The following is a 27,641-nucleotide window of genomic DNA, read 5'->3' as shown; positions in this document are numbered from 1 at the left end:
AGTACTCCTCCATGTTGAACACCATTTGAAAGAAGCACTGAGGGCAGCAAGGGCACAGAACATACCCTGGGCAGGGGATTTCAATATCCATCACCAGGAGTGGCTCGGCAGCACCACGACTGACTGAGCTGGCCAAGTCCCAAAGGACAAATCTGCCAGAAAGGGCCTGTGGCAGGTGCTGAAAGAACCAACAAGAGGGAAAAACCTATCTGACCTCATCCGCACCAACCTACCTGTCGCAGAAGCATCTGTCCAGGACAGTATTGGTCAGAGTGATCACCGCGCAGTCCCCGTAGCGACTAAGTCCTGACTTCACGCTGAGGACATCCATTGTGTTGTATGGCACTCCCATCTGAATGGGATACATTCAGAACAAGTCTAACAGCTCAAAACTGGGTATCCATGAGGTGCTGTGAGCCATCAGCAGCAGCATTATATTTAACCACAATCTGTAACCTCATGGCCCAGCATTTCCCTCACTCTACTCAGGGTTAGCTCTAGATCAATGAGGAGTGCAGGACAGCATGCCAAGAAAAGCACCAGGCATACCTAAAATGAGGTGCCAACTTGGTGAAGCTACAACACAGGATCACATGCATGCTAAACAGATGTGGTATGCGATGGACAGAGCTAAGCAATCCCACAACCAATGGATCAGATCAAAGCTCTGCAGTCCTGCCACATCCAGTCATGAAGAGTAGTGGACAATTAAACAACTAGCCGGAGGAGGCGGCTCCACAAATATCCCCATCCTCAATGATGGGATAGCCCAACACGTCGGTGCAAAAGACACTGCAACCATTTTCAGCCAGAAGTGCCGAGTGGATGATACATCTCGGCCTCTTTCTGAGATCCACAACATCACAGATGCCAGTCTTCAGCCCATTCAATTCACTCCAAGTGATATCAAGAAATGGCTGAAGGCACAGTGATGGGCCCTCCACCCTATCACAGATTTTCCCTTTTGTTCTTTTTCCCACCTTCTCTCCTTTCATTTGCTCAAAGCCTATTATTTTTCTAACTTTTTCCAGTCACAGACTTGAAATGTTTACTGTTTCTCTCTCCACAGATGCTGTCAAACTTGAATATTTCCAGCATTTTGTTTTTATACCTGCAGATACTAAGGTTAGCTGTGTGTCTCACTATCCCAGTTGAGATTCATTAATGCAGCAGAGACCAAATAATGAACCTCAGGCCTGTCATAAATACACAAGTGTGAACTTAATCTTATATCATTCATTTTTTAAAAAGCTGTTGTAAACCAGTTAAAATGGAAGTCACACATTTGTGGCTTTTAAGTGGAGGATGAGACTCTTATCAAACTACTATAGAAAGGAAGAGTACTTCTGATCTAGAGTTAATTAAGCTGAGCAGCACAGTGGTTAGCACCGCAGCCTCACAGCTCCAGCGACCCGGGTTCGGTTCTGGGTAATGGGTACAAATTCTCCGTGACCGCGTGGGTTTACGCCGGGTGCTCCGGTTTCCTCCCACAGCCAAAGACTTGCAGGTTGATAGGTAAATTGGCCATTGTAAATTGCCCCTAGTGTAGGTAGGTGGTAGGAGAATGACGATGTGGTAGGAAATATGGGATTAATGTAGGATTAGTATAAATAGGTGGTTGCTGGTCGGCACAGACTCGGTGGGCCGAAGGGCCTGTTTCAGTGCTGTATCTCTCCATGACTCTAAGTTAAAATGTTCCAAGTTTGTGTCGAGCTATGTAGTTAAAAAGGCTTTAGACCACTGGCAAAACAGCCTGTTCCTTCACTTTGTTCAGTGGTTCACAATGCATTTTAAGCCAACTATTATAAATTCATATATAGTCTTGGTTTCTAAACTGTCAGCAGTACTGCCTGATGTATTATTATTGCGATGCAGCTTCTTGGTTTAGACATCAAATTATTTGACTTCAATGTAGCTGAACAAACACAAAGCTCCTTTGTTAACTGGATTTTAATTATTGATTATTTTTAAGTTTGGCTTCATTTTCAAAAGAAAAATGTTTTACAAACTAGAAGCTTTTCCTGCTGGAGACAGCTTTCTCATGGATTCTGGAAAAAGATCCTGTACAATGATATTCTTCATACTGGAGTAATTGATAAAGTTGCATGACAAGTATTATATATCAAATGTGGCAACCCAGTGATCTGAAGTATACTAAGTGGAGGAAAACAAACTAATGGCAGATGAAGAGATAATTTACCATGGTGGTGGGGGATGGGGGGGGGGGGGGGGTTGGGGAGGAGGATAAGGAAAATGTGAAATATAGAAAGCTCCTTCTTTAGATGAGGATCTACAGCATGTCCTTCTGATTAAGACTTGGCCTGTATGATCCAGGAACATTTTGCAATTAAGGACTATTTCCATGCCTTCGTCAAAGACCACTTCACTTCACTGAAGGGAGATACTTCCACAAGAAGCAAACCCATTTTAGACATTATTAAAATGTATATATAACACAACTGTCTTGTACTTTGCAGTATTTTGTTCCGTATCTTTTGTTTTCTCCACAGTATTTAAGTATTTATGTAAATAAAGTATTATTTTAACCTGCATAAATCTAGTTTGTACAGTGATGCTCTTTATACTGGAGCATTGATAAAGTTGCATAACAGTACAAAAAATTCAATATACAGCTTACTGTGGCAGATCTATGCATGCTACATTTACAAGGAGTTGAGCACCACTCAGGGGAAGTTGTATGAAACAGTTAAGAGAAATCACTTTGAAGAGCCTGAACCATAAAAGATCCTTCCCAGTCTCTATGGCTCAGCGCCAAATTTTATGTAACACTGACCCATCAGGGGAAGGCTATATTTGAAACAGATTCTCGCATTTAATGTAATAGTTTGAGATGGATTAGCTGTATAAAACATGAAACATACTGCAAGATGACTGTACTCTGAACTTCCTCTCAAAGAGAAAGAAGTGTGGCCAAGTGATTACTGCAGCAGATAATGACCAGTGAGAAACAAACTCCAACAAAATAAGTAGATGAACTAAGAAATGGTCGAGAACTATATAAAAAAAAAGCTCATACATTTTGGAACAGTTACTTAGTATATAGATATCTACTGAATGTAATAAAGTAAAAAAATGTGGGTGCACTTAACCAATCACTGAAAATATCCAAGCAATAAAAAAAGATGTCAACGGAAATCAGGCTAGAGGATGTATACTGAAGACATTCAAGTAGTCAATTTTCTATTCTGCTTTATGGCAGCATGATCAATTTTGAAGACAAGAGCTTACCAGAATTGCACACATTCATCTATCATCCTAACACTCTCAGCTCTGCATACTAGCATAACAGTACTTTACAAAACAGATTATCTGAAGAAATAAAATTAGGCAAACAAGTGTCTATAACAAACAGGTCAAGCTGTGAAGCCATATTAAGTCCTCTTAAAAAACTGAGTTGCTTAATATAATTTGTTTACAAAATGGTTCACAATCTTTTAAAAAAAAAAGGAAAATTAGATTAAGAATGTTGAGCGATACAACTGGGGATTGTTCCATTCTTTTAGTACTGCTGAGTAACCATGGCTACAAATGGCTACACATCTGGTATAAATAAGATTACTTTCAATCAATATTTAACTATTGCTAGGCAACAATTCTGGTGATTCTTCCCTCCTTAAGTTGTGAAGAGGACCTAAGGAGGCTACAAAGGGATAAAGATAGGTTAAGTGAGTGGGCAATTATCTGGCAAATGGAATATAATGTAGGATAATGTGAAATTGTCCATTTTGGCAGGAAGAATAAAAAATTATCTAAATGATGATAGATTGCAGAGCTGAGATGCAGAGGGATCTGGGTGTCCTACTGCATGAATCGCAAAAGGTTAGAATGCGGGTACAGCATGTAATTAGGAAAGCTAATAGAATGTTGTCGTTTATTGCGAGGGGAATTGAATACAAAGTAGGGAGGTTATGCTTCAGTTATACAGGGCATTGGTGAGACCACATCTGGAGTACTGTGTACAGTATTGGTTTCCTTATTTAAGGAAGGATGTAAATGCATTGGAAGCAGCTGAGAGAAGGTTTACCAGACTAATACCTGGAATGGGCAGATTGTCTTATGAGGAAAGGTTGGACAGGCTAGGTTTGTATCCGCTGGAATTTAGAAGAGTGAGAGGCGACTTGATTGAAACTCACGATCCTGAGGTCTTGACAGGGTGGATGTGAAAATGACGTCCCCCCTTGTGGGAGAATCAAGAACTAGGGGTCACTATTTAAAAATAAGGGGTCACCCATTTATGACAGAGATGAGGAGAAACTTTTTTCTCTCAGAGGGTCGTGAGTCATTAGAACACTCTTTCTCAAAAGGCAGTGGAAGCAGAGTCTTTAAATATTTTTCAGGCAGAGGTAGATAGATTCTTGATAAGCAAGGGCGTGAAGGGTTATCAGGGGTAGGCGGAAATGTAGAATTGAGGTTACAATCGGATCAGCCATGATCTTACTGAATGGCGGAGCAGGTTCAAGGGGCCGAGTGGTGTACTCCTGCTCCTAGTTTGTATGCTCCCCCAAATTGTGGCACAATATTTTTTGGCTTCCAGATTAAGGTTATTAGATTTGTAACATATGCAACAAGTAGCAGTGCTTCAGAGCATAATTTTGACTTTACAATGTATGTTACTGTATGACAGTTCTTTACATTCCAAATATATACGAGTTCACACTTGCGACAAAGAGTACGGCATACAGTACAAATACATGGGGAGAGGGTTAAGAGTGATGGATCAATGAACTATGCTGAGGGGCAACCCAAGGTTTCCCAGTCAATTCCAATTGCAGCCATGCGGTCAATGGAGACACTGGAACCCAACTGCCAGATATCGCCCAAAAGGTAACCAACATGGAATTAAACTAGACCAGGAACCTACTCCTGGTATGTGCCGATTCAATAAATCTCATCCAAAATGTCATAGCCTAACAAATGACTTCAGCATTCTTGACCTTGATGCACAAGAGAAACAGCCACAATTCCTACTCCTAATTCACATCTAGTTACTCCTGCTGTCAAATCCATTAATCTAAACATCAGATGAGAGGAAGGAGTACACTGTGTGTAACTTAATGCTCCCAGAGTCAAACAGCCTGGCAATATTATCTAGTGTCAGAAATGAAAATAAGACAGTTGAGTGTAGTGCTAGTGGGTGAGTGGTGCTACTTGAACCATGTCAGTGTCTTCAGGAAGAGAAATTTGGAGAAGGAAAAGTAAAGGTCAGATTCAACTCCATTGAAAAGGCATGTGAAAGTAAAAAAAAAAGACAAGGCTGAAGTTATCGTGGGTCTCCAAAGCACAACGCCCAATTACAGAACAGCACCAACATAGTCTTGGAAGAAAACTGCCAGCTGCCTTCTTAGCAAAGTTATTATGGGACACCTGAACAAATGAGAAAATGCACATTAAGGTAGTGTCCAAAAAGCAGTAATATATCCTCTGGTCTTATGAACAGTCTTCGACTCTTAAAATTATGACAGAGCCTTATATTTTTAGAATTTTACAGATTTTTAAATGACGATTCCACACAAATTTAACCCCAAGAACTCAAAGCAGTATCATGTCAGCAAAGGGTAGGCTTAACAGGAGCTTTGTATATGAAAATGGAATTTCCAATTTTTGCCCCCTACATTGATCAATGGTTTTTGCCTCTCTACCAGGTGACGGAGTGTGTGGTAGAATAAATGATGGTGCATGTAAGTCACACATTGCCAAAACAGGACAGGTTCAATGGATCAGCTTGTTTTTTCTTGTCCTAGTTTGTAGCTTTGCATAGGTTTTCAGATTATTTTGATGTATTCCAGTTGTGTAGTGTTGGAGCCAAGTAGAGTGGGGAACCCTAATGGATTTTCTCTTTGAACTGGAGGAGCTGAAACTCATTTTAACATACATACTCAAAAGCCTTTGTGCACAGCTGAATCAAGGCTACTTTAACAGAGCTGAATTTATCAAATCTGGTCCATTGTGGAAGAAAGTGTTATAGCTACTAGTTTAAAAAAGTGATTATAAATATGAATACATTTTGAAGGTGAACTTAAGTGCAAATACAACAAATCTTAACATTTATATGTACTAGTAAGAAGTTTTATTACAGATTTACTGCTTCCTCAGTCAATTCTGTATTGCTTTCACGTCAGCCTTACCTTTTTGTGTTTTTTTGCCATCCATTTGTCCCAGTTGTTCAACATGTCCAACCATTTGGATTCCCTTTGTCGCAATACTTCAGGTGGTACTTCGCCTTGCCTAGAATCAATAATTTGCAGATTACTTTTAAGACTGGAAGTTCAGTAATAAGCTGGAAAACACTGCCAGTGAACTCTCATTTTTTTTGAAAAACGTCACTAATGACAGTTGCTTACATTTAGTAAGATTACAAAACTTTCTGAATAACTGGACACAAAACACAAGTGAAGTCAGTTGCTTATACACCTAAAAAAGAAAACTGAGTGATTCTATTTTTAAAAATCTTTTAAAATGCATAAATTTGAAACTGTTAAATATCAATGACTCATGAGCAGTATTGTAGGAAGAGATTGCACTGCTTAGTTACTATCAAATTTGTAGATTACAATAAATTGTGACTGTTCAAAAGAAAAACTTGTAATTCATTTATCAAATCTCAAACTTCTAAAAGCACTTCATATATATATATATAAATAAATAATCAGGTGGCAGGACCGTATCTCCAACACAGAAGTCCTCGAGGCGGCCAACATCCCCAGCTTGTACACACTACTGAGTCAGCGGCGCTTGAGATGGCTTGGCCATGTGAGCCGCATGGAAGATGGCAGGATCCCCAAAGACACATTGTACAGCGAGCTCGCCACTGGTATCAGACACACTGGCCGTCCATGTCTCCGCTTTAAAGACGTCTGCAAACGCGACATGAAATCCTGTGACATTGATCACAAGTCGTGGGAGTCAGTTGCCAGCGTTCGCCAGAGCTGGCAGGCAGCCATAAAGATAGGGCTAAAATGTGGCGAGTCGAAGAGACTTAGTAGTTGGCAAGAAAAAAGACAGAGGCGCAAGGGGAGAGCCAACTGTGCAACAGCCCCGACAAACAAATTTCTCTGCAGCACCTGTGGAAGAGCCTGTCACTCTAGAATTGGCCTTTATAGCCACTCCAGGCGCTGCTTCACAAACCACTGACCACCTCCAGGCGCGTATCCATTGTCTCTTGAGATAAGGAGGCCCAAAAGAAAAAGAATATATATATCTATGATCTCACAAGTAGTAATGAGATAAAATGAAGTGAAAGAGTTAATCTTTTTGATAGCTCTGGTTGAGGGAAAATGATGGGACAGCAGCTCAGCTTTGAATTGTGCCATGGATCTTCCAATTGTGGCCTGAACAGGCAGGTGATGCCTGTTTTCTCCATTTTCTCAAAACAACAGCAGCTCCAGCAATGCCAACCCCCAACACTGCACCAGAAAGGAAGTAGAAAGAATATCCTTAAAAACACAAGAATCCACATTATGTTTTGAGTAAACATACAGCATCGTTATTTAAAAATCTGATCGAAATGCCAGTAAAAGCAGTTTAGCTCCAAATGCCTAGACATCTATTAACATCACACTTCCCTTTTCTCAAGTGTCTCCATATTAGCTCAACTATTGGTTTGGGCCTTGTTCCAGGTCTGTTGAAATGTCACAGAAGTTACTGCACAGAAGACCGTTATTTGGTCCATCATGCCTGTACTTGCTCCTCAACTTAAAACTGTTCACTCAATCCATTTCTATCCTTTTATAGTCTTCCTTTTCAAATATTAACCGATTCCCCGAATAGCATTTGCCTCATTAGCTACTTAAAGCATGTCATGTTTCAAAAACCTCTGTTGGAAAAGTTTATTTCGGTTTCCTCCATCACTCTTTTGGTGATATCCCAGAGTCCATGTGCCCTTGTTACCATTTCACCAGCTCGTGGAAATGGTTCTGCACCTCTGAAGCATCTTGGGATGCTTTTCTAATGTAGCAGTGTTATGTAAATTCAAGTGATTTTGGTTAATCACCATTTGAAAGCCTTTCATTATTTTGGAAACCTTTATTAGAGCCATCCTTAATCTTTTCGGCTTCAGTGGAAAAATGTCCACGTTCTGAACCTTTCTTTAAAAATGTAACCTGGCATCATTGTAGTGAGTCTTCACTATGCCCTTTCCATTGCTTTAATATCCTTCCCATAATGGGATGTCCAGAACAACATGCAATACCCCAAGTATGACCTAACCAATATCTTGTACAAATTCAACATCTTCTGCCTGAGGTTTGGTTCTTGTCTGTACTGTTGGATTTTACATTCCACTCCTAACACAACCAGATGTATTTCGACTTGGTCCAGGATGTTCCTTTCTTTGTATACTCTTCAGATACAGAAGGATTCAGATGTTTCTCCCATTTTGGAATTCCACCCCACTTTTTATTGAATATTGGCATCATTATGACTGGATGGATTTGACATTGGGAAATAGTCGTCTAAGTGCCTTTTTTAAAAGACTTAACTATCATGGTTTGTCAGGCTTTAATTTTTTTTAGTTAAAGCATTTCTAAGCCAGTCAAAACAAAATGTAAACAAAGAAATGTTACTGCTTTTGCAGTTTCACAGAAAGCTAAATTTATTTGCTGTACAAGACTTAGTGGAAGTGATCATATTTACAAGATGGTGGTTTCATCAAATTAGGTCAGTTTTTTCACTCTGTACTTTTAGCTGCAAACAAGGATGTGCTGCTGTAAAACAGGATGCCATGCCAATTGTTGGCCCACAGGGGAAAAAAACTAGCTATTTCCTTTGCAGGACTACATACAACATTTCACTATAAACTGAACTTTCAACACAGCAAGTGGATTAGAATCCATTAATGTTTTACTGAGATGCATTACTTTTCTGATTAAATATTTATAGGTAGGATTCTAAACAGTAATTCACTCACTTTGTTGAAAAGCTTTTTCTGATTGACAGTATTCTGCACTCCTTGCTACTAAAACTGAAAACTGCAGAGACTTAAGTCAATGCAGTACCTTCACTTTTAAAGTAAACCTAGCAATGGAACCAAGTTGATCCTCTGTGGCAGCCTCATCCAGGTAGGTCAGCAGTATTCCAAGGCACTGTTAATTGACCACCATTCCAGGCGCATAGATAGGATATGAATGGTCACAACCATCGCTCAGGCTGGGATTCTTCCCACTTGGCGCCAGGCAAGTCTGCAAGACAATATCCTAATGAGTACTGTGGTCTCAACTAATAAGCTGCAGCAAATTTATTAATGGACTATGTGCGCATTAGCCAACAGTAACCCTTTGCCCATTAAGAGTTGCAATTTGCGCACCTAGGCATAATTTTGTTCTGTTTAGGTTAGGTGGGGTTTGTCCCTGCAGAGAGATTGAATGTACATTCCATATCAGGTAAAACGAAGCAACATACATGAATTTCTCAGCAGCGGCACTTTGAGACTCTGACGAATAGTGATGGATTTCCAAGAGTGCCAGATTGAGCTAAAATTCTCTCTTCATTATGTGCATCTGAATGCATCTTTACTAAAAGTCACATTTATTCATCACTGCACTTATTTTGAAGAGCACAGAATATATTATACTGTAATTCCAAGTTCATTAATAAAAAACATATTCCAATTCTCAATCACTTCCAAACACATTTTCCCAGCTGAAGTCAACACAAAACACTTAACAGTTCCAATCAAAAAGAAACTATTTTCTTTGCTAAAGAGGATTTGATCCTAAAAAGATACTGTTGTACATTAGTTCTAGATGGGCGATGGAACATTTATTTTTTAATTTAGACAAAATTTGTACTATGTTTGAAAACTGCAAAACTTTAGCTAGTTTCATTCATACTAGAATTAGAGATACACTAGTTTAAAACTAGAATGAGGTCTGAAATGATGTTCTATCACTTCTCATGTCCTGGAAATATACTTTGAAAAGGCAAAAGAATATTTGCAGTAACTTAAAATTAATGGACAGACAAAGTTTTCTTTTGTCCTGAGTACATTACAGAACATTTCATTTAAATAGGCTACTGAAGACAGTCCCAAAGATATACAGAGTAACCCAAAGTAAGAGAGCTAAAAACATGTATAACAAGGAGACAAAACATAAGGAAACGAGGCCGACATGTAAACTACCCGGAGATTACGGTCACAGATTTGTATTTATTTTCTCTTCTGTTTGAAACAGTGAGCCTTGAAGACAGACAGAGAAGCTTTTGCATTTCTGAAGCAGTGTGCCAGCTGCACTTGTTACCTAGGCCACAGCAGGAGAGAGAGATCACATGGTATAATATTTCGATTTGACTGTGTAAAACTGGCTAAAACCAGTTTAAACCAGCCACCAGCAAAGTGTGCTTGCTGAAGAAAAGAGCAGTTGATTTCTCAGCAGAAATTTCTACAATGAGCTACAGGCCCAGTTAATTGTCTAAGGAGGAAAAAAAGCCCTTTGAAGAAACCATTTGTATCACTGGAGTAAAGCTTCGATTGAGAGACTGTCGGTTTTAAATCCGAGTGGACATTGCTACACTCCTCGTTTAAAGAACTGTTTGACACCTGCTGCAGCCGAAGTGCTTTGAATGCCTATCTAGAACAGACTGTTTCATCAAATCCGTGTGAAGACTTCAAGAGGCATTTGATTATCTGTACACTAGGATACATCACCCAGCAGGAACGTAACCCACAGAGACTTATTTATTTATTCTCAAGAAACAGCTAATTTTTAAAAACACCACTTTTAAAACCAGTTAACTGTTAGTTTTTGAAAGTATGAGTGCGTATGGGGGCGGGGATTAGGTTAAAATAAATAAGGTCTTTAGACATAGGTTTGTTTTAATAATGTTTAAGATTTAGTTTTTTTAAATAGTTAATTTGTTGTTGTTTAAAGATACCTGGTTTGGTCTGTTTTATTCTGGGGGTTACTAGAGGGTTTAATTTGGCTGTTTTCGGTTGGGTGGGAAAACTTTAATAATATGCTGCGACCTGTGGAGTGATGGGACTGAATTGACAGTGCATTGCTTCCCGCCTCGATCGTAACATTATTGTTTGGCTGCATTCAAATGTTTGCAATTGGGGAGAACATGGGAACAAACTAACAGCACAGTTTCATAAGGCTAAATCATGGAGATAGGAAAAAAAGAAAATCTGTATTAAAAAGAGTTTGTACAGGACTTCAGCCTATAGATGGTTATCAGTATAGAGATATTTACAACTCATGTGAAATGTTTTCTACTCTTTTTAGCCCCAGATACTATTTCTAGCCAAGAGACTTAGCTGGCAACTTCCACCTAACCCTCACTTTTGCTGCTTTTGAGTTAGCTTTTAGGATGTGCACAACAATTTGGAGTGACTCTCAAATTTCTATCCTTGTGTAGCATGCCTGGCTTTCATGAGAAGTCAATGGCATCAAGTAGTGTTTCATTTTATATGTAATTTTCTATTGCTACCATGCACAAACAGGTTTTACTGTAAATTTGGGAAAATCCATAGGATTTAGATTATTGGATAAGTTCTCAAACTCTTTTTACATTATCCCTAAGTAAATAATGGAAAAAGGAAACAGCTTAAGAATTAAAATAGTTATCTGGGCTTAACATTCAAAAGGTTTCAGTCCATTAAAGAACAGACTAAATCTTGTACAATCGAAAACAAGTGAAAAAGTCTGCATACTGTTTCAGTAAATACCACAACCTTACTATAAGGACACATTAAAATGGTACCAAGCCTAAATTAAATGACATGACTGATGTGTGTGCAAAAAGGCAAGAAATTATAAAAAGAAAATGTTATTAAGTTCACAGGGCACTTGTAAATAGAATTTTATAAACGCTTACTTTTTATATCAGCCAACAATTTCCCTACAACACATTCTCTAGTCTCAAACTGGCCACAAAAAAAAAGCTGCAATTCAACTGATTATTAGTTTTTCCTGAGATGGAATGCCTTGCTTCCCTCAAGCACTACTTCGAAACCAGATTTTGAACTGACCAAACTTCCAACTGAAACAAGTGAGTTTCAGTTATAATCAACTCACTAAAACACATGACCTATCTTAAGGAATTAAGCATTAATCCATCTGAACTGTCAGGCTGTTCTTTAGTAAGCAGGTAATTATTCTTGAGACTTAAAACCTACTACAATAACAGAAAAAATGGACAAAAGATGCATCTATTTATACACTGCAACCAAAATAAACCACTATAAAGATGGATATACTCAGACAATTTTTTGCAGAGTCTAAAATTTCATTTGGAGGTGAAAAAGACATGGATGAGCACTTCTGTGACAGAAGGCAGAGGTGAAGGGGGTCAGCGTTATAAAAGTGGAAGCATTTGTGATGAAGAGTATATGGGGTCAGAAGGTCCAGGTCAGCCTGAAATAATAGCTGGAGGGTTGAAATTGGTGGCACAGTTAGAGTTTGTGGCAGGAGCCTCAGATAATGGCTTCGGTCTTCCTAATGGCAGAAACTTCAGCTTATCCACAACTAGATATTGGAAACACTCAGCTGCATCTCTTCAGGTTGCTCTCATATCTGCCAACACTACTGATTAAGACCAATAGCAGCACAGTGCTCACAGTTAGGAAATGGTGTGTGGCCTGTGGAGGGGTAGGAGGAAAGGGGGGGGGGGAAATGAACTCAAGTGTGTATGGTCCCAATTTAGAAAGCATGCAGATGTTGAATTTCTAACTGAATGAGTGAACAACTTCCCCAACCAAGTTGGCAAGCATCTTTACCTCCCCAATTGGTTTCCTACTGATAATTTGACTTGCAAAGCAAGTGAACAGAAACTTCTATACTATTAAAGGGTCAGAAACAGTGCTTGAAACATGCTTGGCATGGGCACTTATCGACTAACAGACTACTATATAGTCAATATATCATACTTTATTTAAAAAGTATACCAATTGTTAAATATTTGTAGGAAAAATACAAGCCTCAGAAGTTAACATTCCAAAACATGCTGACACATAACCTCAGAGAAACAAAGAAAAATGTTTTACGAAACACAACTTGCTCCTAAACCATTTCATGTATTTGAAGTGTTGTGAAAAATAGATATTTCCCAATCTAACATAAAACATTAAAATCCCAGGGACATCACAAGGAGCTACAATTGGTCTACAAGGCCATAATGGATCGGAAATAGTTTTTACAAAATTAACTAACCTTAGCTCACAGTTTCAGCCATTTTATCCAACCATGCATTCGCAAAGCTTGATTTTGGCACAAAGCAGCTTTGCATTGATACTAAACTTCGGGAGTATAAACTGGGTGTTTAAGATCAAATTCACTGCGAATAAGACCATCTCCTTCCATGCACCTCAGAATTTCACATTCGGCCCTTCATGCCTGTGCCGGTGCTTTGAAAGAGCAGTTCAATTTAGTCCCACACCTCAGCCTTTACCCCATAGCCCTGCAAATTAGTTCTTTTCAAGTACATGTCCAACTGTCTTTTAAACGTTCCTATAGAAACTTATTCCATCTCCCTAAAGAAATGTAGCTGTCTTGGTTATGTAGAAATGGGCTGACATAAAGATAACATGATATGGGGAAAGAAATTTCCCAATATTCAAATTTACTTATGACATAACTCAGGGGTATTTACTTTTATACTCTCACAAACGCATCATTGATATTATTTTCAACAATATCGCCAAATCATTTGGCTTCTTCATACATTCTAATAATAAAAATTGCCACCTCCTTTGCAAATTGATAGGAAATAATTTAGTTTAGGTTTACACTGTTTTCATGGGAAATTTGATCATTCTGCCTATTTTTCACCATAAAACAGCCCTGAGGGAAGTAAACAGTGCTTGAATTCTCTTTTACGGACATCTCCAACTCAAACTGAAAGGTGTGCTCTGTAAGTCATTTAAAGAAATGTTGTTGATTTACCTTACTCCTCATCACAATTGCAAAAAGTTTCAAGTGGCAACCAAGATGCTCTACTATCGCTTAGATACACCAACTTTACACTTCACTGTGTGCATGTAACCTTTTGATGACCCTGCTTGTCACTCCCCATTTACAGACCCACACCTCACCAGTAAGGTGCACCTCACACTTTAAGAACCCAACTAGACATTGCACCCACTGCCTCACAATAGAACAAACAGACATAGAATTTTCACACCTGGACCACAGGCATGTTTGGCATCTTACATTGGACTGCAACAGCATGAAATGATGCAAAAAATGAGCTGACTAAACTTCAAAGACAGCACACAAGTCAACAGCCAAAACAGTTATACATTACAAGTTTAGTCATCTGCCTGTTTTATTTTTTTCCTCAAAACTCTTGCATTTAAATTGGGCTTGATGAAAAACAGAAAAAAAAAATCACATCAGTGGGGATAGGATCAGGACCTGCAGGGGTATGAGGGACTGGCTTAAATTCAAATTTAGGTAGAGGTCAATAATACATACCTGACAATTGAATGAACCAATTCTCAAAGCAAGCATGTACTGATAAAAGGATCTGCAAAGAACAGAATTTCTAAGCAGCAGACAGCACACAATACATTCTCTGGATTATATTTTAATTATATTTTTAAAGTACTCCTTTCCACCCCATCCATTACTTTTCCAGGTTGTGCTATAGCATGTAGCACTGAAGAAAGGCAGACAAAGAGCCAGTTTCAACGTTTGTAAACAAGATGCTCAACATTGGGTGAACATATTTTAGGAAATGCACTAGTGATGAAAATGTGTGTAATGCTGAACAGCCAGATTCACAGGAGTCATGGAAACAAATGGTAACCTAAACTCAAACTTTACAAAAACTAAACCAACATTTAACACTGACAATTTCCCCACCCAATGCAAAGATTCAGAAAGAATTTAGCTTTGATTCTAAATTTGCCTATTCAATACAATGCCAGGCAGCCTAGGAATAACACTGGCAATACTATTTCATAAAATCATTCTTAATCTTAGTTAGCACGTTTTACGAAGTAACCAGTGAGTGGGGAGGAAATAACATCTTGGTTGCGACTTGAGGGCAATAAACCTGTCATGAAATGTTTATTAATATTAGTCAAATTCACAAGTGTCAAGGAATTTGAACTGCTTGCCAATTTTGCTGACTGCAGCAGCTAACTATGAAAAGGTGGGGAATTCATACTTGTTTTACACAGATAATTCTGTGAGACAAGATAATGGGATTAAAAGGACATGAGCTGGAAATAACTGATGCACGACATTAGCTGAAACCTAAAAACTAGGATTTAAAAAGTTTTACTCATTTTTTTCCTCTTTCCATCACTCAACATTTGTCATTTTGAATCCCACACATTCTCCACACTTCATGGTGCTAATATAACCAGTTAAAAACTGGATTGAAAATTGTTTTTTAATCCAGCTAAAGCATTGTTCATACTTCAGCAAATTATAGAACAGAACAGAGTCTGAAGCTGTTTGCGTTGATACTTCCTCTTTTTTTTTATTTATTTATTTAGAGATACAGCACTGAAACAGGCCCTTCGGCCCACCGAGTCTGTGCCGTCCAACAACCACTCATTTATACTAACCCTACAGTAATCCCATATTCCCTACCACCTACCTACACTAGGGGCACTTTTATAATGGCCAATTTACCTATCATCTGCCAGTCTTTGGCTGTGGGAGGAAACCGGAGCACCCGGCGAAAACCCATGCGGTCACAGGGAGAACTTGCAGGCAGTACCCAGAATCGAACCCGGTTCCCTGGAGCTGTGAGGCTGCGGTGCTAACCACTGCGCCGCCCTGTGCACTTTTGTGAAAAAGAAACTTTGCACAATATATGCTTGGCAGCTTGTGGTGTAGATAATGGTAAAGGTGTTGTGGAGTAATTGGGGACAAGAGTGAAAGTTCAGGGTTTCTCAGCACAAACTCCAAGCAAACAATGCCTTTACCATTATCTGGAGATCCTAATCTAAGAACATTTGAGTACTCACATACTTTTAGCTTTGTTTTAAATTTAATTCCCAACAGATCTTTCAATTAGAAGCGTAAATCAAAATGCTCAAGACAATGACAACGCACACCCCACTTTGAAGATTAAAACTATTTCAATGGTGTAGTATCCAGAATCGATTACAAAACTCCTGAAGAATCGATTACAAAACTCCTGAACCATGTCAATGTGGGGAAAAAAAAGGGAGAGATCTGGATTTAACCTGTAATGTGTACTACAGTAACCCCCAAAAAGGATGATTTGAGTACTGGATGTTTTGGCTGACATCTCTTGTCCCAAATTTCTGGGACCAATATGCAGAGTTATTAGATTTTTTTTTAAATTAACAATTCTCAGAAAAAAATCCTATGGGGCTATACGCAAGAACTAAACAATTTTCATGGTAAAAGCCACCTTAGGTCACTACCTCTTCTAATGCAGTTTAATTTTAATACAGTCAAACTGAACTATTCTGTACATCTTGTTCAGTCTTTTGTTCAAGTCATAAATGTTATGCAATTACTTGACTAATGACAAAAACAGTGCATAATGGCTATACAGGCCTCCTATATAAATAAAGTGTATCTGTGACTCTGGTCCATTACTTGCACATTAAATAATGGTCACATCAAATGGTCACATAGTCAAAGAATACAAAAGCTATTTTTTTTTTAATTGTAACTTTGGCCAAAGGAAAAGTTGGTGAATGGAGAGTTAAAACATTACATTCACAGTGAACAGAATTGTCCAATAGAAACTGACTAGTTATAGGTGTGGCTATAGCGACACATATTTCACATGTATATTTAAACATCCACCACAATTCAGTAACCAAGGAAGTAAAGAACTCACAACAAATCAAAAACACTTGCACACTACTTTTTGTCTCACCACTTTACAAAAAAAAAGTTTTAAAAAATAATATGCTTACGCCGTATGAATAAGTGTTGAAATCACACCTCCAATAGTTACTCAAGTTACTGATTCAAAAGAATATTGGTTAAAATTCCCATCCAGGACTTGAGCATATAAACCAGTGGGACATCTCAGTGAAGTATGAGGCAGTGCTGCATTGTCAGAGGTGCTGTCCTTTGGATGAAGTGTTCTCAGTTGCCTGTTCGTGTGGGCACTAAAGCTCCTAAGGTACTTTTTGAATGAGAAGGGAAATGTCCCATTGAATGAACCAACATTATCCTTAACTAGCACCTGCTAAAACAGATTAACTGCTCTTTCATATGATTGCTGCTTGAGAGACCTTGCTGTGTGTAAAATGGCTACCACATTCTGCAACATAGTAAAACTGATAGCACTGTGTCAGAAGTGCAGAAACATGTTAAGTCACTGCATAAATGAACGATCCTTTTGTTTTTTATTTACATGCAAAAGCTTCATCAACTGACTATAATCATTCCATTCAGCTGGTTTTGACAATGAAGAAAATGCGAAGCATCATGTCAGCACTCAAAGATGTGTGTCGTCTTCCTCTTGATTCACAAATAATAATTTATCAAACCCTGGCAAAAAATACAAAGATGAGGCACTAAGAGGGCTGAGGAAAAATGAACAAGCAGTGGGTCAGGACTAGGGACAATTATAATTGTCCAGGTATGTCCTGTCCACAAAAAGCAGGACAAATCCAATCCAGCCAATTACTATCCCATCAGCCTACACTCAAATCAGCAAAGTGCCATCAAAAGTGCTATCAAACAGTACTTACTCACAAAAAGGCCTGCTCACTGATGCTCAGTTTAGGCATCACTAGGACCACTTATTACAGCCTGGACAAAAGCATTTAATTGCAGAGATGAAGTGGGAGTTACTGCTTAGGAACCCTTGCAAATTTGAAGTCAATGGGAATCAACGGGAAATTCTTCATTGGTTGAAGTCATGTCTAGCAGAAAAAGAAAGTTGTGTTTGTTGGAGGCCAATAATCTGAGCCCCAGGACGTCTCTGCAGGAGTTCCTCAGGACAGTGACTTCGGCCCAACTATCTTCAGCTACTTTGATGGACTTCCCTCCATCATAAGGTCAGAGTTTGCTGATGATTGCAGTGTTCAGTTCCATTCATAATTCCTCAGATGATGAAGCAGTCCAGGTCTTGCTGCAGTCAGGTATGGATAACATCCAGACTTGGGCTTATAAGTGGCAAGTGACATTCACACCACACAAGTGCCAGACACTGATCACCTCCAACACTCGGGGAGGCCTCCACTGACCAGAAACTTAACTGGACAAGCTACATAAAATACAATGGCTGGAAGTGCAGTTCAGAGGCTCAGTATTCAGTGACAGGTGACTCAGCTCCTGACTCTCAAATAAAACTCACAAGGCTTCTTCATCCCCTCCTAGACTGTAACCTCTACCAACTAGAAGGATAAAGGCAAGTTACCCTCCAAATCACACACCATCCTGACTTGGGAATATATCATTCCTTCGTCATCATGGGTCAAAAGCCTGGAACTCCCTACCTAAGCACTGATTGCAGCGGTTCAAGGCAGCGCCTCACCACCACCTTCTCAAGGGCAATTAGGGATGGGCAATAAATGCCAGCCTTGCGAGCAACACCCACATCCCACAAATGATTTTTTTTAATTGGCAGAGAAAAAAAATCCAGATCTGCCCACTTAAAAAGATAGGGTAAACATTAATGGAAGAAGAGAGATTTTTTGATTATTACATTTTTAGCATTAATTTCTTGCACTATAGGCTAACTGTTACTACTTTGAGCAAATTATCTTCAAATTTCAATATGCACTGAGTTTTCTACCATAAAGCATTTTCAGAAATACATCTGCAGTGATGTTTACTATATAGAATGAAAGATATACAGAACCATGACATTTCTTCATTCAGTTTTAAACATTTCAATTGCAATAACATGGTTTCTTGCATTACGACAGTGACTACACTTCAAAAAGTACTTCATTGGCTGTAAAGCGCTTTGAGACATCCAGTGGTCAAGAAAAGCACTATATAAATGCAACTCTTTCTCTCAATAGGGCTCGGCACTGTACAGCAGCATTTCTGTAAACCTTTCCAGGAATTCCTATTCTCAATGACGGAACTAGGGCAGACAATTCTGTTCTCTTTTCCTCCTGCTGCTTCTAAATTTGCTATGAAAACAATCTAACACGTATTCTAGGAGACCTGGTGGAGCAGCATGGCATGGATACAAATCTGTATTCATTAGCGTTGACCCCACGAGCTTCAGACGCAGGTGTGGCTCCAGTGGTTTGTCCCGAACAAAGGGTAAACAGACCACAAGTACAGAAAGGTGCTTGAAAAATATTTCATTTGCAATCATAGCAGCACAGGAAACAGTCTTGCAGGAAACTGTCTGCTCATCCTCCAAACCAATAGTATATGAAAAGGCAGGAGTAGGGGAAAAAAATTCAAACCTGGATCAAACCAACATGAACAAAAGTTTCTTTATTAATATTTCATTAGCTGTCCTGACAGCTCAGTTGTTAAAAGCACAGGTTCAATTCCAGATGAGTGCAATATTAAGATCTCTCAACCAAGGTGACATTAAGGATGTTATAATAAGCCACAAGATCCCTACATTAGGGAAAGCTCTTGTATCTGATTAACATTTAGTAACCCTTACTGGAAAATGCAAGCACGATGTGTGGACTTATGCTGTGATCTCCTTCCGCCCTCAAAAAGGGCAAGTAGCCATTGAGCACATTATCTTGGCTCACTTGATGAATGGCCATGCGGGAAAAGACTGGAAAGCAACTACCACTGGTGAAATTGTAACTTGACTGAAGTCACCACCTAACCTTGGGAAGGGGGGGGTGGGGGGAGGTGGAGAAGAGGGGGTTGGAAAGGAATAGGAGGGGGGGAAAAGGAAACCAAACCAGAAATATTGTTTTATTAAAAAGTTCTCATTCTGCTTTAGTAACTGACAAATTGGCTAAGAATAAATCTCCCTGATTATTCTCCAGCATCAATAGAACAGGATTGGTCATGTTGGCTGTAACAAATGATATTTACACTGAGGCAATTAGTTTTTTCAATGTTTGCACCATAAGGAACAAAGCTCCAATCAAATGCATGGTCATTTCTGGACAGCAGTGTATGCCTCAAATCATACAACAATTCTACAAGACTAGAATGTCAAAAAAAGGTGTTAAGATCTAAATAATTTTGGCAGATTTTAGAATTTTCCAAAAGAGAGCCAAATGCCACTTTTTAAAAATACTATTCAATTTTACTCTTTTTACAAATACAGAAGTAGCTTTGCCTTAATAAATTAGGTCATACCGTCTATACACCACTTCACAATTCACATTTTCATCTCTAACCTTATTGCCTTGGTCCTTCAATCTAGGTTTCTGAACAAGTTCACAAACCTTATCCAAATCTTCCCTTAAAAAGATCCTTTTACAAACAAAGTAATTTATTTTAAATTTCCCCCCAAAAAGCATATTTATGCAGAGACTTTCAGGCAAGTGCCTATTATATGCCTGGTGGCTTTCTACCACCATAAGCAAAAACAGGGCTCAAAATATGCATTTTTCCAGACTTCTTGGAGAGAAGCGCCAATTATTCCCACGTCATCACCAGAACGACTTTAAAAACATTGCTCAGCAGGTCTGGCAGCATCTGTGGAAAGAGAAGCAGAGTTAACGTTTCGGGTCAGTGACCCTTCTTGTTCGGAACAAGAAGGGTCACTGACCCGAAACGTTAACTCTGCTTCTCTTTCCACAGATGCTGCCAGACCTGCTGAGTGATTCCAGCATTTCTTGTTTTTGTTTCAGATTTCCAGCATCCGCAGTATTTTTCTTTTACTAAAAACATTGCTGTTTTTTCACACCTCCTCAAACTGAGATTTCCCATTATTTTGTCCATGTTACCCTTTCCTTGGGATTTTCCAAGTGGTTCAGATTTGTTTTTTCTTCCGAAAAGCCCTCGTTTGTATCCCTGACATGAGCAACGACTTCGCCGATGGTTTAACTTTTATCCATGCTTCATTGGGGGGGGGGGGGGAAGATATGAATAGTTACTTTACCACCCAGTCAATTGTCCAACTTTGGGCCAGGTTTTTATGTACTCAGCATTGATTGCGGGAAAATAACGTGTCACTTCAACAACAACAAAAATACAAAAAAAAATTCCTCAGGAAGTACAGCTTGGGGGGGGGGGAGAAGACAAAAAAAAGTTAAGATTGACCAACTAGCAGGGAAAAAAACTTGGAATTTGCATCATTGACGTTGGACCACACAAAGAGAGTGAACTGAGGAAAGTTTATGAAAAACTTTGTGGTTGCAGTTTGCATCAGTGCTGCGGCTGCGATTTGTGTTTGGAAGCAGAGTCTGGATTGTGGCTGGGACCGAGTACTGGAGAAAGAGAAAATCCCTTCATACTCACAGCTCGCCCGTGTACTGCGCACCACCGACGAAGCCGTACTTGTCGATTTTCTGGTCCCCGTTAACGAAGCCGTTGATCTCGGAGTCGGAGCCGATCGAGCTGAGGTCTCCCCGGAGGCCGGAGTCGGGATCGGCCGCCAGGCTCTCGGTGGTCCCCGTCGGAGACGCCGCTTCGGGCGCCGCGTTCAGGTCGTCCTCCCGGCTCTTCTTCATGGCTGTGGGCCCTGGGCCTGGTGCCAGTGCGGAACTAATCTCTCCTCCTTCACCGCCGCCGCCCCGGACTCTCAGACGCTCTCGGCGCCGCTCAGCTTTTCCCAGGTCCCGCCGCGTCGCTTTCCAGACTCCAGTTGCATCGCTCGCTTTTTTTTTTAATTAAAAAAAGGCCAACCGGTTCTCCGGTGCTGAGAATCGCCGCAGGTGGCCCAGACCCAGGAGGTAGTTGGTAGCCCGGCAGCAGGATCCCTTTTACTGGCCACCAGTCAGCGACTCTCTCGCTCGCTCGCTCGCAAGCCCAAAAGATCCTCCCGCAACGGTAAGCAGCTGCGCATGCGTGTCCTGGCTCCAGGCCCCGCCCCCAATCCCTGAGCGCAAGGGAAAGTGCTTCAGGGCATGTTACTGAAATAATAAATAACAGATAAGCTTATCTTCACTTAACCAACTCACACACAAAATCCACAGCATCTGAAGCAGAAAATAGCATCCTGGCTGACGGGTGAAAATTAAATAGACAACAGATTATTACTCCTAGAGATAAAAAAAAAGAACTGTAAATGTTCATTCCACAAAAGATTGATGAATACTTTTTGTAACTTAATGTTTTTCAAAAAATATATTTTTTCATAAAATTTGTAAAAGTACTTTGAATAACTGTTCAAATTTGAAATTACATGAAGTGCACTACAGTTCGATTTCTTTCATGACACTCTGAAGTGCCTCTCTACACTTCCAATTACAGGTTATATTGATAATATACACTTACATTTCATGTCGCATACTCTGTGGTGCATACACCCCAAAGGATTTTACTCAGCTTCTAGCCACTCTGTATACTATGGTGAAAGGGCCTTAGACTGTGGCCTTTCCCCACTTAGCCTTTGCAGCAGCTATCCCAAGCTTTAGTGCATCCTTTAGCACATAGTCCTGGAACCTGGAATGTGTCAGTCTCCAATACTTGGTCATTAACAGCTGTTTGCACTGGAAGACCAGCAAGTTTCTGGCAGACCAAAGAGCATCTTTTACCGAGTTGTTGGTCCTCCAGCAGCAATTGATGTTTGCCTCGGTGCACGTCCTGGGGCACAGCCCATAGAGCACAGAGTCCTACGTTACAGAGCTGCTCAGGATGAACCTTGACAAAAACCACTGCATCTCTTTCCACACCTTCTTTGCAAAGGCACATTCCAGAAGGAGGTGGACGAAGGTCTCTTCCCAACAGCAGCTGCCCCGAGGACAGCATGCGGTGGCGCTGAAACTCCAGGTGTGCATGAAGGATCTGACGGAGAGGGCCCTTCTCACCACCAGCCACGCTACATCTTGGTGCTTGTTTGAAAGTTCTGGTGATGAAACATTCTGCCAAATGACTTTGACAGTCTGCTATCTCCTTTTCCTACAGGGCCTCAAGGACTTTACTTGTGGACCAGTGCCTGATAGGCTTGTGGTCAAAGGTTTTTTTTTGTAGTTTCGTAAATATTCTTCTTTTAAATCTCCAATTGCTTTTAACTGTTAGCCAGTATTTTTTTTTATAAAGCACGGCATGATCCAGCTCAACCTCCTATCAAAGTAGGAGATCATAGAAGATAAAATGCCTGGGCCAAATGGATTGCATCCATGCATTTTAAAAGAATCTGGGGAAGAGATAGCAGAAGCATTACTACAAATATTTAATAATTCATTAGAAAAAGGTGTAATGCCAGAGGACTGGCAGATAGCTAACGTAATAGCTATATTTAAGAAGAGGATAGACCATGTCCATGGAATTATAGACCAGTCAGCATAACATAGGGAGAATAGAAGAACATCTAGAAACAAAAAATATAATAATGAATAGTCAACATGGATTTCAAAGGGAAAATCTGCTTGACCAACCTTATTGAATTTTTTGAGGAGGTGACAGAGAGAGTAGACAATGTTAATGCATTCGATGTAATTTATATGAATTTTCAAAAAGCCTTCAATAAGGTGCCCCATAATAGACTAATGAATAAAGTCAGAGAATGAGGAGTCAGGGGACAAATGGCAGAATGGATTGCTAGCTGACTTCAAGACAGAAAGCAGAGAGTGGGAGTAAAGGGTAGTTACTCAGTGATAGAAGGTTGGTAGTGGTGTTCCACAAGGATCAGTGCTGGGACCACTGCTGTTCACAATTTACATTAATAATTTGGACTTTGGAATCAAAAACACAATTTCTAAATTTGCGTATGAGACCAAATTTGGGGGATTGTCATTACTGAGAAGGACTGCAACATATTACAGGAGAACATTAATAAACTGGCAGGTTGGGAAATAATTGGCAAATGAATTTCAATACAGATGAATGTGGGATATTACATTTTGGTAGGAAGAGTAGGGAAGTCACTTATTACTTGGAAGGTGAGGTCTAGGTGGGGTATGAGAAGAAAGGGATTTCGGAAGTACAAATACACCAACTGCTAAAAGTTGTGCCACAGGTTAGCAAGGCCATAAAATAAGCAAACCAAATGCTAGGGTTTATTTCTAGAGGGATAGAATTGAAAAATAGGGAAGTTATGCTAAACCTGTATTGAACCTTGGTTAGATCATACTTAGAGGTACTGTGAGGTACTGTGTGCAATTCTGGTTGCCATATTAATAAAAGGGTATAGAAGCACTGAAGAGGGTGCAGAGAAGATTTATAAGGATGATAACAGAAATGCAAGGGTATACATATCAGGAAAGGGTGAACAGGCTGGGCCTCTTTTCTCTTTGGAAAAAGGCTGAGGAGTGACCTAATAGAGGTCTTTAAAATTCTGAAAGGTTTTGATGGAGTGGATACAGAATGTTTCCAGTTGTGGGGAAGAACATAATTAGAGGCCATCAATATAAGATAGTCACCAAGAAATGCAATAGGGAATTCAGAAGAAACTTTGCCTAAAGAATGCTGAGAATGTGGAACTCGCTACCACAGGGAGTGGTTGAAGTGAATAGTATAGATGCATTTAAGGCACTGACACGGAATACAAAAGTCCGAGTGTATCAAGCCTGTGTCCTCAGTACCTTGCTCTACGGCAGCGAGGCCTGGACAACGTATGTCAGCCAAGAGTGATGTCTCAATTCATTCCATCTTCGCTGCCTCCGGAGAATCCTTGGCATCAGGTGGCAGGACCGTATCTCCAACACAGAAGTCCTCAAGGCGGCCAACACCCCCAGCTTATACACCCTACTGAGTCAGCGGCGCTTGAGATGGCTTGGCCATGTGAGCCGCATGGAAGATGGCAGGATCCCCAAGGACACATTGTACAGCGAGCTCGCCACTGGTATCAGACCCACCGGCTGTCCATGTCTCCGCTTTAAAGACGTCTGCAAACGTGATATGAAGTCCTGTGACATTGATCACAAGTCGTGGGAGTCAGTTGCCAGCGATTGCCAGAGCTGGCGGGCAGCCATAAAGGCGGGGCTAAAGTGTGGCGAGTCGAAGAGACTTAGCAGTTGGCAGGAAAAACGACAGAGGCGCAAGGGGAGAGCCAACTGTGTAACAGCCCTGACAACCAATTTTATCTGCAGCATCTGTGGAAGAGTCTGTCACTCTAGTATTCGCCTTTATAGGCACTCCAGGCGCTGCTCCACAAACCACTGACCACCTGCAGGCGCTTGCCCATTGTCTCTTGAGATAAGGAGGCCAACGAAGAAGAAGATTTAAGGGGAAGCTAGACAAGCAAATGAGGAAGAAGGGAATAAAGGGCGACAATGATAGATTTAGATGAGGAAAGATGAGAGGAGTCTCGAGTAGAGCGTAAACACTGGCATGGACTGGTTGGGACAAATAGTCTGTTTCTGTGCCATATATCCTATGTAATCCTATAGAATCTTGCAATGCCTGTGCTGGATCTTTGAAAGAGCTATTCAAATAATCCCACTCCTTTCTCATAGCCCTGAATTTTTTTTACTTTTTAAAGTATTTATCCAATTCTATTTTGTAAGTTACTATTGAATCTACTTCCACCACCCTTACAGAGAAAAAAAAAACTCCTCATCTCCCCTCTAGTTCTTTTGCCAATTAGCATCAATCTGTGTCCTCTGGTTACTGGCCCTCCTGCCAGTGAAAACAGTTTCTCCCTATGGTTTATCAAAACTTTCATAATTTTGAACACTTCCATTAAATCTCCCCTTAACCTTCTTTGCTCCAGAGAGAACAATCACAGCTTTTCTAGTCTCTCCACATAACTGATGGTACCAGGATAAGGGACATTATGTGCAGTTTTTTCATACCTTGACGATAAATTCTAACAAAAAAAGACCATGCCTCAAATTTAAAATTCTTGTCCTTGTGTTTAAATCCTTCAATGACTTCATCCTCTCTATCTCAGTAGGTTTTTCCAGTGCTAAAACCTCTTCCTGTTCTTTCTATTCCTCAGATCCCGTCCTCTTCGTCCCACCAATGGTGAGAACACCTAGGGCCCAATTATTTTCAAGTAAAATCAACATCCTCCAGGTTGGGTACACTATACAAATGATGCCCGTCAGTGCCTGCCAATTATGGAAGGCTTCTTTTAATTGGTGGACACAATATTGAGTGTACTTCAGGGTCACCTGACCATGTAGCAAAACTACAAATGGGATGCATCAATGCAAAGCATCAGAAAGAGGTCAAATCGTATACATGTACTATTTCTATGAAGTATTACTTCAGCTGTGGCTCAGCAGTAGTAACATTGACTATGAGTTAAAAGATTATAAGTTCAAGCCCCACTTCAGATATAAGCACATAATTGAGCTTGACACTCCAGAGGTGTTACCTTTTGAATAAGGGCTTAAACCAAGGTGCAGTCTGCCCTGTCAGGTAGATGTAAAAGATCACATAGCATCATTTGAAGATGAGCAGGAGAGTTCTCCTGGTGTCCTGGCCAACATTTGTTCCTCAACAATGATAACTAAAGCAGATTACCCGGTTATTTATATCATTATTGTATGCAGGACCTCGCTGTGCACAAATTAGTCAATGTGTTCCCCTACATTACAATAGTGACTACATTTCAAAAGTATTTTGTTGGCCGTGAAATGGTTCAGGACATGCTGAAAATGTAAAAGACGCTATATAAATACAAGTTATTTCAAGGAGCACTTTTCCACCTTTGTGTTTTTATTATATTTTCAAGATGCATATTTACATATATATTTTATGAAATCATTGTAATGCGCTGGAATAGCCCTATTAGAAAACATATGGCTATGGCAAATTAGCACAAAACAAACACAAGACTAAAGATCCCAGTTTTTTACCCACACCGCCAGTACCCTTGTAGAATTTCAGCCCCTAAATTTACCCTTTGGTCCCTGTCATTGGTTTTTCTTTAAATGATTTATAGCACATGCATAAACATAAGATCTATGAGAGCATTTTTTTAAATCACACACAAAATATAAGGATTGTAGCACAAATAATCTGTCTCTGAATTCAGTTGATGTTCAGCTATTACAAGATGTAATTGAAACAACTGCTTTGCTTTGCAATCATCTTCCCCATATATCCATTTTAAAAATAATTTACTACAGGGCAGAAGGAGGCCGCTTTATTTATTTTAATCTGGTTAATTTCCTGTGGGTAGGTGTCAATAGTAGAAATCAATCTTTTCATTTGTTCTTGACCAGTGGGAAACACTAGCAAGGCTGCATTTATTGCCCATTCCTAGTTGCTCCGAGGAGATAGTGTTGAGCTTTCTCCTTGAACTACTGCAATCCTTGTGGTGATGGTGCTCCCAAGATGGTGTTGGGTTGGGAATTCCAGGATATTAGTCCAGTGACAATGAAGGAACAGCAATATATGTGTCCAAGTCAAGATGCTGAGTGACTTGGATAGTGTTCCCATGACACTACTGTCCTGTTCTTCTTGGTGGCAGAGGTTGTAATGGAGGGACATGTTGTCAGAGTAACCTTGAGTTACTGAAGTGTATCCTGTTTTGTTTGTGAAGCAAGATAATCTTACTATGGGCTGCCTTGTTTAGCTCATAAGATAATGCTTATCGTTGCAACAATTTGGACATCACTGTCCAAATTCCTCTAGCATTTTGAACTTAACAGCTATTTTAGAAGCACTCACAATCTGCAGAAAATTGCATGCATCCGACAAAATGTTCTGCACAAGTGTTATGAGTTATGGTCTCAA

At 39.9% G+C, this 27,641-nt stretch overlaps 1 protein-coding gene across 1 annotated transcript in view; it reads right to left on the bottom strand.

The window, feature by feature from the left end:
• Positions 1–21,846, bottom strand: part of tbc1d10ab (TBC1 domain family, member 10Ab) — a 68,712-nt gene extending 46,866 nt beyond the window's left edge. The window contains exons 1-2 of the mRNA XM_068054940.1: positions 21,309–21,846; positions 6,147–6,246 (exon numbers count right to left, since the gene is read on the bottom strand). Of these exons, the coding sequence (XP_067911041.1) occupies positions 6,147–6,246; positions 21,309–21,520 (312 nt within the window). The 5' untranslated portion in view covers positions 21,521–21,846. The remainder of the gene's footprint in view (positions 1–6,146; positions 6,247–21,308) is intronic.
• Positions 21,847–27,641: the final 5,795 nt, after the last annotated feature.

The sequence above is a fragment of the Heterodontus francisci genome, chromosome 23 (assembly GCF_036365525.1).
Source record: "Heterodontus francisci isolate sHetFra1 chromosome 23, sHetFra1.hap1, whole genome shotgun sequence".
In the NCBI taxonomy this organism is placed as follows: domain Eukaryota; kingdom Metazoa; phylum Chordata; class Chondrichthyes; order Heterodontiformes; family Heterodontidae; genus Heterodontus; species Heterodontus francisci.
The sequence above is the reverse complement of the archived record's forward strand: the minus strand, read 5'-3'. Positions and strand labels throughout refer to the sequence as shown.